Source organism: Narcine bancroftii, chromosome 1, assembly GCF_036971445.1.
Source record: "Narcine bancroftii isolate sNarBan1 chromosome 1, sNarBan1.hap1, whole genome shotgun sequence".
Taxonomy (NCBI): Eukaryota; Metazoa; Chordata; class Chondrichthyes; order Torpediniformes; family Narcinidae; genus Narcine; species Narcine bancroftii.
The window spans coordinates 134067314-134082631 of NC_091469.1; the positions used below are offsets into that span (position 1 = coordinate 134067314).

Sequence of the window (15318 nt, forward strand, 5' to 3'; positions counted from 1 at the left end):
AGATCAAAAAGAAATACCAAAACCCGACTACTTTAGCATTTTCCATTGTCTTATTTAATAGAATGTGGCTTCAGTGCTGCTGGTAATTTGTTACAAGCTAAGAGAAGCCGACTAAATTACAAAATGTGGAGATTTAAGATTGAAACTAACAAAATTAGTCCCTCAATTCAAAAAAATCTGCAGCCAGCGTCAAGGACAAGGTTCCCACTGAAGTGACGACAATTGTTGAATGTGTGTTTGAGATTGTTGACATATTGAAGTGGTAGTTTAATATGAAATGTGTTCTAGTGTATTCCCACCCTTAATTGCATTGAAATACACGCAGTAAATTTAATTAAAATTTCTTCTAATAGATAACAATTTCCTGCTAATGGTGGGGCGTACATTTTTTTGAAAAATTAAAATGGGGCCTAGGGCAAAAAAGATTCAGAACTGCTGATAAAGACAGCAAACAATGATCCCAACACATTCCTGAGGCACACCACTTGTCACAGGCCTCTAGTCTGAGAAGCAACCATCCACTACCACTATTTTCTCCCACACAGCCAATTTCGAATCCAGTTTACAACTTCTCTGTATAACCTAGTGCCTTAACCTTCTGAACTAACTTTCCAAGTTGGACCTTGTCGAAAGTCTTACTAAAGTCCATGTAGATCACATCTACAGCCTTTCCTTCATCTACTTCCTCAAAAAGCTACAAGATTTGTTAAACATGAGCTACCTTGCACAAAAACATGCTAACTGTCCTTAATCAGCCCATGGCTGTCCAAATACCTATCTCTCACAACTCCTTCCAATTATTTTTTTTTAAAATTTTTTATTTTTCACACCATAAATCACATTAGCCATGATATACACTATTTCTTTTTCACACATATACAGTGACTTTTTCTCCCCCCCCCCCCCCCCCCCCTCCTCCCAAGCCACCCCCGCACCCCCCCCCTCATCCATTTTAGGTATACAATCTAGGTTGCATTAAGCCAGTCAGACAATGTTGTCATTCAACAAAAATACACCAGAAATTCTACTGAGTCCATTCTTTTCTTTCCTTCTCCTTCCATCAACTTAGGTAATGTTTGTCCCCGGTAGGTTTTCGCTATTGTATTTAATGTAAGGCTCCTATACTTGTTCGAATATTTCAATATTATTTCTTAACCTATATGTTATTTTTTCTAATGGAATACATTTATTCATTTAAATTTAGTAGTTTCTTCCTTTTAATTTGGTTATGTATTCCATTAATATTTAAAGTCATATAGTTCAGCGTAGCCCTTTTATATTTTGTTTATCTTCTCTTTCCGTTTTTCCATCATTACCTTTCCTCCTTTTCCATTTCTGTTTTCTTATTTTCCACTCTTTATAAGACAACATTCCTACAACATCCAACATTTTCCTTATTCTCCTATTTCTATCTTATTTATCCCCAGTCTCCCCTTCCCCTCCTGAGTTGTCCTTTATCCCTTGTCGGACAACCACATCTCCCCTCTCCATTTGGATTTGCGAATCCACTCGCAAGCGTCAACTGATTTTGCAGTGACCGCTATTTCCCCCCACCCAGCCCCCCCCAGAAAAGATTTCACTTTTCATATGTCACAAAGGTCACTCTTTTAATTCCCTTCTTATTCTCTCTATTCCATTACCTTCCCTTATTAATTCTTGTCTATACTATCTATATTTTCCTCTAAGTACAGATACATTCACGTATGCACATTGTCTCTATTCACTCTTGTACCTCTTTACCCGCATACATATCAATCGTGATCATTTTAACTCTCATTACCCGTCTTCCTCCCTCAGTCTATTTTTGTAATTGTTCTGCAAATTTTCGTGCTTCTTCTGGATCCGAGAATAGTCTGTTTTGTTGTCCTGGAATAAATATTTTCAATACCGCTGGATGCTTTAGTATAAATTTATACCCTTTCTTCCATAAAATCGCCTTTGCTGTATTGAACTCTTTTCTCTTCTTTAGGAGTTCAAAACTTATATCTGGATAAATGAAGATTTTTTGCCCTTTATACTCCAGTGGTTTGTTGCTCTCTCTTACTTTTTCCATTGTCTTCTCCAGTACCTTTTCTCTTGTAGTATATCTTAGGAATTTTACTACAATAGATCTTGGTTTTTGTTGTGGTTGTGGTTTAGAGGCCAATACTCTATGTGCCCTTTCTATTTCCATTTCTTGCTGTAGTTCTGGACATCCTAGGGTCTTAGGGATCCACTCTTTTATAAACTCCCTCGTATTCTTGCCTTCTTCATCTTCCTTAAGGCCCACTATCTTTATGTTATTTCTTCTGTTATAATTTTCCATTGTATCTATTTTTTGAGCTAGTAGTTCTTTAGTTTTTTTATTAGATTCCTCCAATTTCTTTTTTAAGTCTTCTACCTCCATTTCTGCTGCTACTGCCCGCTCTTCCATCTTGTCCATTTTCTTTCCCATTTCTGTTAAGGTCATCTCTATTTTATTCATTTTCTCTTCTGTGTTGTTTATTCTTTTTCTTAAATCCTTAAATTCCTGTGTTTGCCATTCTTTAAACGACTCCATGTATCCTTTAATAAGAGAAAGTATATCCTTTATCTTGCCTTTCTTTTCTTCTTCTATTTCACTGTACTCTTCCTCTTCCTCTTCTTCCTCTGGGTTAGCCATCTGTTGTTTCTTTGGTGCCCTTTTCTTCTCTTCTTTCTTGTTTCTATTGTCTTCTGTGGTCTCTTCTTGCTGCAGGTGTTCTGCAGCTGTCGTTGCCGGCTGTGGAGATCGACTCCCCAGCTGGTCCCCCCTCCCGTCGGTGTGTTTTTTTTCATGCGCGGTTGCGCACTTTCACTCGGCTCTGTGAGCCATTGTTGTAGTTCTTTTTCTACCAACCCGAGGTAGTGAGCTCCTCTCTCCACAGCGGGCCTCTTCGGACAGGTAAGGCCTTCATCTTTTTCCTCCGTTGTCTTCTCTTCCTCTCTTCTTACTGTTGCTTTCGATTTTTCTTTTTTTGTCGCCATCTTCTTTCCACCTTTATACTCACTTTTCTGTAACTTTTATTTCTGTGCCTTTGTGTTTTCCTTTGTTTTTCCTGACTTTTCTGGAGAGGGCTGGAGTTTACCGTCCGGCCACTACTCCATCACGTGACTCCTCCCAACTCCTTCCAATTATTTACCTTCTACTGACATCAGACTCACTGACCTATAGTTACCTGGTTTACTTTTGGTGCCTTTCTTAAACAACAGGACAACATGAGCTACTCTCCTTCCTCTGGCACCTCTTCTGTGGCTAAGGACCTTTTGAATATATCATTCAGGGCCCCTGCAATTTCAACACTTGTTTCCCACAAGGTCTGAGGAAATACCATACCCAGCTCAGGGGATTTGTCTACCTTTATTCACTGTAAGGCAGCAATCACTTCCTTCTCCTTAATCTCCATATGTTTCATTTTACTTCTATTAGTTTCCCTTCCATCCGTAGGCACGATGCCAGTTTCCTGAGTAAATACTGATGTAAAAAATCTGTTTTAAGATCTCCCCCATTTTGTGAGGCTACACACATAGTTGACCACTCTGATCCTCTAGGGCACACATGTCAAACTCTGGCCCGCGGGCCAATTATAATTATATTTGGCCCGCAAGATCATTTCAAAAATGTATTAGAGGTGGCCCGCCCTGCAGCGAGAGCCGATGCTGTTTTTTGGAAATGTCACCCCCACCATCCTCCCTCTTCATTGCACATCCTTCCCCACCCCCTAACTATCCCCTCCCCCCTAAAACCACCCCCCTTAAAAGATGGCCAGAATATTCTCAAAAAGGAATCCATAATGGTAAAGTTCCACAAACCTTCTGCTGGGAATCCTAACAACACCCAGGCATCAGATCCACGGGACGCGGAGGGAGCAAGAGTGTTGCAGGTTGACCGTGCAAACTTTGAGAACGGGGAAAACAAAATTGTAACACGAGAAGTTTGTCGATGTCATCAGCCGGCAAGCCAGTTGGAAGGCTCCCCGCACAACCAGTCACTTCTCCCACCTGTCGAGCGGTGCGGCGGATTGGCGAGCACCTGTGATTTCCTGTCGGCGTGACGGACATGGCAGGCTGCGCACGGCCCCCGCTGTTCCGCAAAGGCTGATCAGCAGAGCGCTGGGCCTGAGTGGGTGGGTAAGCAGGGGTGGGCAGAGGGTGTAGGTGAGCAGGGGAAGTTATGGTGGTGTGAGGGGCAGTTAGAGGGAGGGATGAGTAGAAGGAGGGGTGGATAGGGAAGAGGTAAAAGGGGAGGGGCAGGGCGAGTAGGGGAGGGGTGATTAGAGGGTGAGAGATGGGTAGAGGGAAGAACAGGTTGAGGGGAGAGGCAGTAGAGGGGCGTGTATAGGATGGGGTGGGTAGAGGCAGAGCGAGTGGAGTGAGGGGTGAGTAGAGGTTGGGTAAAGGACTGGTCAGGTAGAGGGATGGTGGGTCGAGGGTGAATAGAGGCCTAGAGCCTGAGGAGTGAGCAGGAAATGCTGAGTCCTGATGCAGGCCAAAATGGACACAGCCTGTGAATGCTGACTACATCTCCACAGGGACCAAATAGGTTTCCCTCAGGTCAAGCAAAGGGTGAACTTGAGCTACCTACTCCTGACCTGTAACATTATCCTCCTAAAGTTATATCCTAAAGTTTAACATTACATATGTTGAAAGAAGAGAAAACATGCAGATGTTGTTGAAAAATTTCAATAAATATTTAGTTCGGCCATCGACTTAGTCCAAGTTTTTAATTTTGGCCCTCCGTGAGTTTGACACCCCTGCTCGAGGGGACCAATTTTGTCCCTTGTTATCCTCTAACTCTTAATAATATACTTGTAGAAACCCTTCAGATTTACCTTCATATTATCTGCCAATGCACCCTCATGCCTTCTTTTTGCCTTCCTGATTTCCTCCTTTTGTATTCTCTTACATTTTCCATACTCTTCAAGTACCACATTTTCTCCTTGTTGCCTACCCTTCTTAATCATATCACTAATATCCCTTAAAAATCAAGGTTCCCTATGCCTATTAATTTTGCCTTTAATCCTGGAAGGAACATGCAAACACTGTACACTCAAAATCTCACCTTTGAATGCCTTTCACTTGCTGAACATATCCTTGCCAGAAAACAGCTTATTCGAATTGACTCTTCCAAGATGCTTTTTCATTTCCACAAAATTGACCTTTCTCAAATTTAGAACCTCAACTTGAGGACCAGACCTATCCTTATCCATAATTAACTTGAAACTAATGACATTATGGTCACTGGACCCCAAATGCTCACCTGCACAGACTTCTGCCACCTGACCTACCTGGTTCCCTAATAGGAGATCAAGTATTGCATCCTCTCTTGTTCATACCTCTCCATATTGATTTAGAAAACTTTTCTGTACACATTTGACAAACTCCAAGCCATCCAGTCCTTTTACAGTATGGGAGTCCCATTCAATATGTGAAAAGTTAAAATCTCTTCCTACCATAACTTTGTTTCCATCTCCCAACAGATTTGCACCTCCAATTCTCTTGGGTATTGGGCTGTCTATAATACAAGCCTATTAGTGTGTTCACTCACACCTTCCCTGTTCCTTAGTTCCACCCATATGGCCACTGTAGGTGAGTACACAGTTCTGTTCTGTGATATTTGCCCTGACTACCAATGCCACTCCTCCCCTTTCATCTCTCCTCCTCTATCACGTATGAAACCTCGGAACATTGAGCTGCCTGTCCTACCCCTCCTGCAACTGTCTCACTAATAGCAATAATGTCATAATCCTATGTGAAAATCCACGCCCTAAGTGCATCTGCCTTACCGGCAATACTCTTCGTATGAAATAGATACATCTGAGGTTATTTCTATCATGAACAAACTTCTGCTTTCTGTCTTTACATGCAGTCCTCACAATGCCCCTTTACTGTCCACCACCTCACTATGTGCTCTATCACCCCCCTGCAAATCTAATTTAAACCCCTCGGAGCAGCGCCAGCGAACCTACCCACAGGATGCTACCCCCCCCAGTTCAGTTGCAAAGCATCCCATCAGAAGAGGTCCCACTTTCCCTGGAAGGAAGCCCAATTATCCAGAAGCCCGAAGCCATCCCTCCTGCACCATCTTTTTAGCCTCGTGTTTAGCTGCATTATCTTCCTGTTTCTAGCCTCATGAGCACACAGCACAGGCAGCCCTCCTGAGATTGCTACCCTGGAGATCCTGTGCTTCAACTTTGCACCTAATTCCCTAAACAGTCTTAGCAGGACTTCCTCACCCTTCCCACCCACATCATTGGTCCCTGCATGGATCATGACATCTGGCTGCTCACCCTCCCTCCTTAGAATCAGGAGAACTCAGACCAAGATATCGCAGACCCTGGCACCAGGGAGGCACCAGACCATCCAAGATGCTTAATTTCTCCCACAGAACCACCTATCTATCCCCCTAACTATCAAATCCCTTATCACTACTGCAGTCCTCTCCCCTTCCCTTCTGAGGTGAGGGTCCAGTCTCGGTGCCAGAGACGTGACCACTGCAACTTGGTCATCCTCACCAACAGTATCCAAAACAATATACCTATTATTGATGGGAATGGCCACAGAGGTACTCTGCTCTTTCTGCTTCTTCCCCTTGCCTCCCCTGACGGTCACCCAGCTGCTTGCTTCCTGACTCTTAGGGGTGACTGCCTCCCTAAAACTCTATCATTGCCTCCGCCTCCCAAATGATCTGAAGTTTCCCACAGTGGAAATAGCAAACACCAGAGGACATGTGTACAAAGTGAAAGGAGGAAATTTTAATGGAGAAATCGGGGATATTTTATTTTACAGAAGGTTGTGGATGCCTGGAATGTCTTGACAGGAGCAGTGGTGAAGGCCAAAACAATGGGGGCACTGAAGAGACTCTTAGGCCACATGGATGAAAGAAAAATAGGTTTATGAGGTAGAAAGGGGTTAGTTTTATTTTGAGGGTGGAGCTCGTAACGAGGGTTACGAGCCCAGAGGACCCCAAAACCCAGCAGCAATAGATATTCACCAAGACAAATGGTTACTTAAACAAAAGTTGCTTTTAATTATCTTTAAACATGAAAACAGAGTCACACTTTAACTTATTGACTTAACTAACCGAAATTAGCCCCCTTCTAATTCTAAGCGCACATGTATGTAATGTGTGTGTAAGTTCAGAAAGGTTCTTTGGTTCACAGTCCAATCTCACTTCTCATTCCTCCAAGTTCACTGGCCATTCTTATACTGTACACAGAATTTAACATTTATAGAGTTCACAAGGCTTTGATGCTTGAAAGGTAAATGGTTACCGCTCAGGAAGGTTCCTGTTGGTTTTCAGAGAGAGATTTGTTGTTCCAGAACATCCACAACTGATTCCTTTTTAATCAGCTACTCCAGTGTCTTGCTGAAGAAACTTGCCCCCTTCAGGGTTCTCCAGATGATAACCTCTTTCTTTCAGGTCACCAAAGAGTTATTCCAAGTGAAACATTAGACAGCCAGTCCTCTCCTCTTGCATGAACCACAAGGGCTTTCACCTGGCTGAACAAAGCACTTACAAACCTGTCTTCAAATGGGGTTTGCCAGCTTGTCCTGTTCCAGTTCCAGTTCCAGCTGCTGCTGCTTGACTGTAACTCTGTAGAACTGATCTCTCTCTCTCTCTTTCTCTCTCTGAAAGCCTGTTTGACTCCATCTGCTTGCAAAACCACGTGACTCTCTTAGCAAGTTCTCTTCCAGACAGAAGGCGGCTTTGACAAGATCTTTCATCTGTTGCTTTTTTGTAAACAATCTATTAATAAAGTCTCTTGGGCACTCTCCAAAGCTCTTGCAACGACTGTTGGCCCCGACATGTCTAGCATGGGGAAGAACTCCAGTATTTTATATAAGATTTGTTTTAAAGTGTTTGTATGTAACCTACTCTAACAAACCTTTCCCAACTTATCTCCCAAAAACATATCGATATACTCTGTCACAATAGGTCAGCACAGCATTGAGGACTGAAGGACCTGTACTGTGCTGTAGTGTTCCATGTTCTCTCATAAAGACAGAACCAAATAATTTATTCATTTAGTTGGTTATTCCCTTTTATGAATTCCCTTGAACCTGATATTTGCTTTAACCAGTGTCTTTGCTCTTTACATACTTTAAATTTTAATATTTTTAAAAATTAGACATACAGCACAGTACCATGTCCTTTCAGCCCATGAGTCTGTGCTGTCTAATTTACCTACACCACCGATTTCTTATTTTTGAACGGTGCGAGGAAACCCACGCATACATGGGGAGAATGTCCAAACTCCTTTAAGACAGCGTGGGACTTGAACCCCGGTCCCAGTTGCTGCCGCTGTAACAGCATTGCACCAACCACTACGCTAACCATCCCACACTTTTTTTTCTGTTCCCTGCAAATAGATGTTGTGATAGCTCTTGTGATCCGTTTTCCCCTTTCTAATTAGATATTCTCCAAAATCAAAAGTCTGAGATGAGAGATGATGCATTTTCATTTGAGCCCACGTGCAGGTGGAGCAGGCTTGTCCATTTGATGGTTTTCAAGACTTGTGCCAAATGCTCGAGACACTGCATTCATTTAGATTTCTGGATTTTAGAGGAATTGGGGGAAATTGGGATATGTCGATGAAAAAATCACCATGATTTCTTTTGAATAATTAAGTAGGCTCAAAGGGCAGTATGAATCCCCTTGCTGATATTTTTTTCTATTTGCAGAAACTTCCCTGGCAGTTTTTTTTTGCCAGGAGCAATTGGATGTAACCTTAGATCATCACTCAGCAAAAATGATGGCTGCCAACATTGTTCTTCACTAACCTATTCAGATATCTCTAATGCCTGGGGACATGCCATTAATTTTTTCCCCTATTATTGCTCCATTCATTAACTTAATATCAATGTTATCCCTTTAGCAAGAAGAGAGTAGTTTGCATTGGGTAACTCACTTGGGTGTGCTATGTGCTGAGATAGTGCAACTTTAGATGGGGGAAAGTGAAAATGTTGTGTGAACTTCAGAACTGGATTTCCTGCTGTTTGGATAATTTTTAAAATGGTGTTTGTGTGTCCCACATTGCTGTTTTAATGACAGAAAACCAGTCTGGGCCAACTCCTATTCCTTGGCCTTCCCATAGAGCTTGTGAACTGTGAGGCCACACTTCCTGACAAAATGTTTCTAATATGAATGATAGTGATGTCTTTTTCATTTGAATACAGGTTGGTGCTTGCATTGTGAATTGTGAAAACAAGATCGTTGGCATAGGGTACAATGGAATGCCAAATAGATGTAGCGATGATGTTTTACCTTGGGCAAGAACTGCTAAAAATAAACTGGACACAAAATATATGTATGGTAAGTATTGTAAAGTTCAAGCAATCTTTGGAAATTTTAAGCTTAATTCATATACAATTTTCTCTTTCAAGACAATTTAAAAAATGAGTATAAAGCAGGTATTAAGTCATTGTGTTTCAAGATTTGAGATCCAGACCGCCGGGGCCAGACACAAATGCACAATACCTGGTATTAAAGCTGTAGTGATGGTAGTTAATACCAAATTGTAGTTTTTATTGTAACCGTTGTGGAGGCACACCACTAGGCAGGCGAACTGGCCCCGCTTGTAATCCACATGGCGGGGCAGCCGGGCAAAATGGCACCGTCGGGCGTTTCCCCTTCTCGGCACAGGGCTCAGAAGCCCGTGCTGGGGGACCATGTGACGCCCGGGTGACATCAGCCCCTCCCAGTGCAGTTCTCAGCCAGGTCCGGGCTGGGAATATAAGTCCAGCCCAGCAGCCTACAATAAATCAGTTCTGCTCAGTGAGCTCAACCCATCTTTCAGTAGCAGTGTAGCTGCCGCTACAATTGGTGACCCCCGACTGGTTCAAACTTATTTGAACCCATCATGAGCGAACCTGGGATCAGCGCTATAGCCGTGAAACTGCCTGAATTCTGGGTTCAGGAGCCGGAGACCTGGTTCGGCCATGCAGAGGTGCAGTTTCACCTCCGCCTGATTTCATCTGACACGACCAAGTTCTACCATGTTGTCACCGCCCTCGACCAGGCCACCGCCAAACGCGTGCTGCACCTCGTTCAGCACCCACCCGCCGAAGACAAATACGAGGCCATCAAGCGAGTGCTCACCAGATCTCTCGGACTATCCAGGTGCCAGCATGCCGCTCGGATGCTGCACCTCGATGCCCTGGGTGACAGGTCCCCAATGGAGCTGATGGAGGAGAAGCTCGCATTCATGGGTGATCACAGTAACTGCCCACTCTTCGAGCGCATTTTCCTCAACCATCTGCCTGAGGACATCCGGCCATACTGACCCAAGAGAGCTTTACCCGACCCGAGGAAGGTCGCTCAGAAGGCCCAAGAGCTATGGCTCGAGCGATTCCCGGCGGGCTTGGCGGTCCAGCAAGTCATGAAACACTGGCATGACCACGCCAAGCCCGCCCCTAGCGCTTCATCGTCAACACTGGGGCCCAGATCAGCGTCATCCTGGCCATAGAGTCCAGGAATCGACCTTGAGGACCTCCCCTCTGTGCGGCCAACGCAACAGAGAATCGGACATATGGGAATAAGACAGTCCACTTCCAGATTGGCCGATGAAAGTTCTCGTGGAGGTTCACCGTCTCATCCCTTCCGACTGCTATCCTGGATGCCGACTTCCTCCTCACCTAAGGGCTTCTAGTGGACATTCAGAGTAGGCACCCGTACTTTCCAGGCTGTTCGCCTTGACGCCTCCCGCACAGAGCAGCTGCAGATTGCCGTGATCAGCAAACCCAGAGATGAGTTCCAGTGAATCCTGGACAAGTTTCCGACCCCCCTCAAGCCAAGGGTTGTTCCACCACATCCCCATCCAGGGCCCATCGGTTCATGCTAAGGCAAGTTGGCTCACGCCTGACAAGCACCAGGTGGCGAAGGAGGAGTTTTCGCATCTGTTGGAGCTGGGGATCATTCGGAGGTCCAACAGCCCATGGGCCTCACCACTCCACCTGGTTCCGAAAGCCTCCAGCGGCTGGCTCAACGAGGCGAAGGTCCCTGACTGTTACCCCATACCTCACATCCAGGACTTTATGGCCAACTTACATGGTGTGAGGGTTTTCTCCAAGGTTGACCTGGTGCGCGGGTATCAGCAAATCCTGGTGCACCCTGAGGACATACCCAAGACTGCCATCATCACCTCCTTTGGCTTGTTCGAATTCCTTCGCCTGCCGTTCGGGCTCAAGAACACCGCTCAGACCTTCCAGCGGGCAGGAACCTGGATTTCATCTTCATTTACTTAGATGACATCCTCGTTGCCAGCAGGGATCGGGCACAACACAAGGCCCACCTGTGCACCCACTTCTCCCGGCTGGCTGACTTTGGCCTCACCATCAACCCAGCCAAGTGCCAGTTTGGGAAAGAGTCCATGCAGTTCCTGGGCCATAACATCACAGCTGAGGGAGCCACGCCTGCTGCTACAAATGTTGCCGCTATCAAGGAGTTCCCACGTCCGGACAATCTCAAGGGGCTGCAGGAGTTCGCGGGTATGATCAACTTCTACAACTGATTCATCCCGGGAGCTGCGCGCATCATGCAGCCACTATTTGCCCTCATTGCAGCCAAGCACAAATCGCTCACCTGGACCCCAGAGGCCTGCAGTGCATCCGAGGCCACCAAGGACGCCCTCACGTTCGCTACCATGCTCGCCCACTGACCTGTATATGGTGCTCTCTGTCGATGCCTCTGCCACATCCGTTGGCGCCAACCTGGAGCAGCAGGTGAACGGACGTTGGAAGCTGCTGGCATTCTTCAGCCGGCTTCTCCGCCCACCAAAGCGCAAGAATAGTGCTTTTGACCATGAGTTACTGGGCATGTACCTGGCGGTGCGGCATTTCCTCTATTCCTTGGAGGGGAGGATTTTTACCATCTTCACTGACCACAAACCCCTCACCCAGGCACTCGCAATGGTGAAGGACCCCTGGTTGGCTGCCAGCAGTGTCACCTCTCTTTAGTGTCGGAGTTTACCACCGACATTCGGCACAAGGTGGGGAAGGACAATATGGTCGCCGATGCGCTCTCGCTACCGGCCATCTGCACGTTGACGCCTGGCCTTGACTAACCAGCTCGCCTGGGAGCAGAAGTCTGACGAGGAGACGCGAGCCTTCAGGACTGCCATCCCGGGCTTGCGGTTCTGAGACCTCCTGACTCTGAGTGGCGGAAGCACCGTCCTGTGCGATGTCTCCATGGGCACCCCGCGGCCAGTGGTTCCCCAGCAGTGGCACAGTAAAGTCTTCCATCACATCCACGACCTTTTGCACCCATCCATCAGGTCCACGGTCCAGATGGTGGCAGAGCGGTTTGTCTGGCACAGACTGTGGAAGCAGATCGTGGGCTGGGCCAGAACGTGTACCCATTGCCAAATGTCCAAGATACACAGGCACACCAGGGCACCCATGCAAGAGTTCAAGCACGTCCGGGAACAGTTCAGCCATATTCACGTGGACATAGTCGGGCCCTTACCCGTTTCCAGGGGGAACCATTACCTGTTCACGGTGATGGACTGCACAACTCATTGGCCCGAGGTGATCCCAATGCTGGACACCTCCACAGACTACTGTTCCTGAGCGCTGTCACCCAGTTCGGTGTTCCGAATCACCTCACCAGCGATTGGGGCGCCCAGTTCACCTCTGCGCTCTGGACACAGTTCGCCAACAGGTTGGGGATCAAGCTACACCGCACCACGGCCTATCACCCGCAGGCCAATGGGCTGGTCGAGCGTCTCACCACCACCTTAAGTTGGCACTTATGGCCCGCATCACTTGTCCTGACTGGGTGGACGAACTGCCTTGGGTGCTCCTGGGCATCTGCTCCATGCCCAAGGAGGATCTGCAGGCGTCATCAGCTGAGCTGGTCTATGGCGCACTGCTGGCACTTCCTGGTGAGTTGATCAGCGGTCGTCGCATGAGCTGCTTCCCCACCTCTAGGCCCGCTTAGACTCCTTTGCACCCCCACCGCCGCCCAGACACAGCACAAGGCCATCTCACGTCCCCAGTGAGCTGCTTTCCACAGAGTACGTTTTTTATACTGCGGGGCCTGCTCATGGCACCTCTGCAGAGATCTTAAGAGGGGCTGTACAAAGTTATTCAGCATTTTGGGTTTTCGTTCACGCTGGACGTCGGTGGCAGGCATGAACTGTTTACTGTGGACAGGCTGAAGCCAGCGCACCTGGACCCCCACCGAACCAGTAATTGTAGCTAAAAAGGACATTGGCGCCGGTTCTAGGGGAGGGGGTGGGGCTGTGTGGCGGCACACCACTAGGCAGACGAACTGTCCCTGCTTGTAATCCACATGGCAGGGCAGCCAGCCAAAATGGTGCCGTCAGGGTGGGGTTTCCCCTTCTCAGCACAGGGCTCAGAAGCCTGCGCTTGGGGGACCACGTGATGCCCGGGTGACATCAGTTATCCCAGTGCGGTTCTCAGCCAGGTCCAGGCTGGGAGTACAAGTCCAGCCCAGCAGCCTGCAGTAAATCAGTTCTGCTCACTGAGCTCAACCCGTCTGGTTCTGTATTCTTTCAGTAGCAGTGTAGCTGCCACTACACCGTGTTGTGTGTTTATATTGAATTGCTAAATGTGGAGTTCAACGTGTTGAATATATCTTGCCTGTCTTCATTGAATGTACCCACAATCCACTAGCCTCAGCATTAAACCTACTCTAGAGTAACCTTAAGCAACAGCCAAGTTAGCAGGGGTAGTAACTCATTCCGCTGTTGGTCTTTCCAAAGATTTTAATGCCAGAAAAAAATGGGGCTTAACATGGGGAATAATGCGTGACAGGATTAAATAGTATTTAGGTTATCTTCCTGTTGCAATACAAAGTTTATCTTTTTAAAAAATAGCTTCATCCTTTCCTGAGAATTACACAAGGATGTTATTTCTGCAATTGAACTCCGATGTTATCCCAAGTGACAGTCTTTTCTCTCTGAAGACTCTATTTCTTTTTTCTCAAAAGTGATTCAAGAGGATTTTCTTTTATTAATAACAGATGTCTGTGTCTGAAAGATAAAATTGGTACATTGAGTGAAAGCAAGTGGCCTCGTACACTCCTCATATTTCAGAACCAGAATTTATTGTCATGAACAAGTCATGAAATTTGGGTTTTTTTCCCAACATCATAGCACAAGCATTCAAATTATAACAATCTGACAACATTACTATAAGTTTAAAAAAAAAGGTGCACAAAAAGTAAGTCAGTGTCTTTGGTTCATGAATTATTCAGGAATCTGATGGCAGGGGGAAGAAGCTGTCCTTGTGCTGCTGAGTGCCCATCTTTAAGCTCCTGTACCTCTTTCCTGATGGTAGCATAGTGAAGAGGACGTGGCCTGGGTGGTGGGGGTCTTGGAAGATAGAGGCTGCTTTTTTTTAAATAAAGACACTGCCTCATTTAGATGTGCTTGATGCAGTGAAGTCTGGTACCTGTGATTTTGCAGGCTGAGTTAAGTTTCTTGTCCTGAGAGTAGGTGCCTCCACACCAGGTAGTGATGCAACCAGCCAGAATGCTCTCCACAGTACAACTGTAGAAGGGCCTTCTTTGTGATTGCATCGACATAGAGGCTCCAGGACAGATCGTCAGAGATGTTGACACCAAGGAATTTGAAGTTCTTGACCCTTTCCATTGCTGAGCCCTTGGTGAGGACTGGGTTGTGTTCCCCTGACTTCCTTATGAAGTCCACAATCACCTCCTTGGTTTTGCTAACGTTGAGCGCAAGGTTCTTGTCATTCCACCATTCAATGAGCTGATCTATCTCCCTCCTGTACGCTTCCTCGTTGCTATTTTTGATTCTGCTGACAACTGTGGTGTCATCAGCAAATTTGTAGATAGCATTTGAAATGTGTCTGGCCACACAGTCATGGGTGTATAATGAGTAGAGCAGTGGGCTAAGCACGCATCCTTGGGGTGCGTCTCTGTTGATAATCAGTGAGGAGGACTTGTTGTTTCCAATTCGTACTGACTGTAGTCTTCCAATGAGAAAGTCAAGGATTCAGGTTGGTGGGGTGGGGGGGGGGGGGGAGGGGTACAGAGGCCTAGAGTTTGTAGCTTCTTGACTAGCACTGAGGGAGTGATGGCAATGAAGGCTGATCTGTAGTCGATGAAGAGCAGCTGTATGTATGAATTGCTGTTCATATAATAATCCAGAGCTGAGTGGAGAACCAGTGATATTGTATCTGCTGTGGAGTGATTGTGATGAAAGGCAAATTGCAGTGGGCCCATGGATCTTTGCTTAGGTAAGTGTTAATTCTGGCCATGACCAGCCTCTCAAACAATTTCATCATAGCAGATGTTAGTGCTACTGGCTGAGCCGTTGAGGCAGCTCACAC

General features: G+C 46.2%; 1 protein-coding gene across 2 annotated transcripts in view; it reads left to right on the forward strand.

The window, feature by feature from the left end:
• dctd (dCMP deaminase) overlaps positions 1-15318 on the forward strand; it is an 80394-nt gene that overhangs the window by 11803 nt on the left and 53273 nt on the right. For both annotated transcript variants that reach the window (XM_069900767.1, XM_069900843.1), the window contains exon 3: positions 9178-9313. In XM_069900767.1, coding sequence (XP_069756868.1) covers positions 9178-9313 — 136 coding nt within the window. The remainder of the gene's footprint in view (positions 1-9177; positions 9314-15318) is intronic.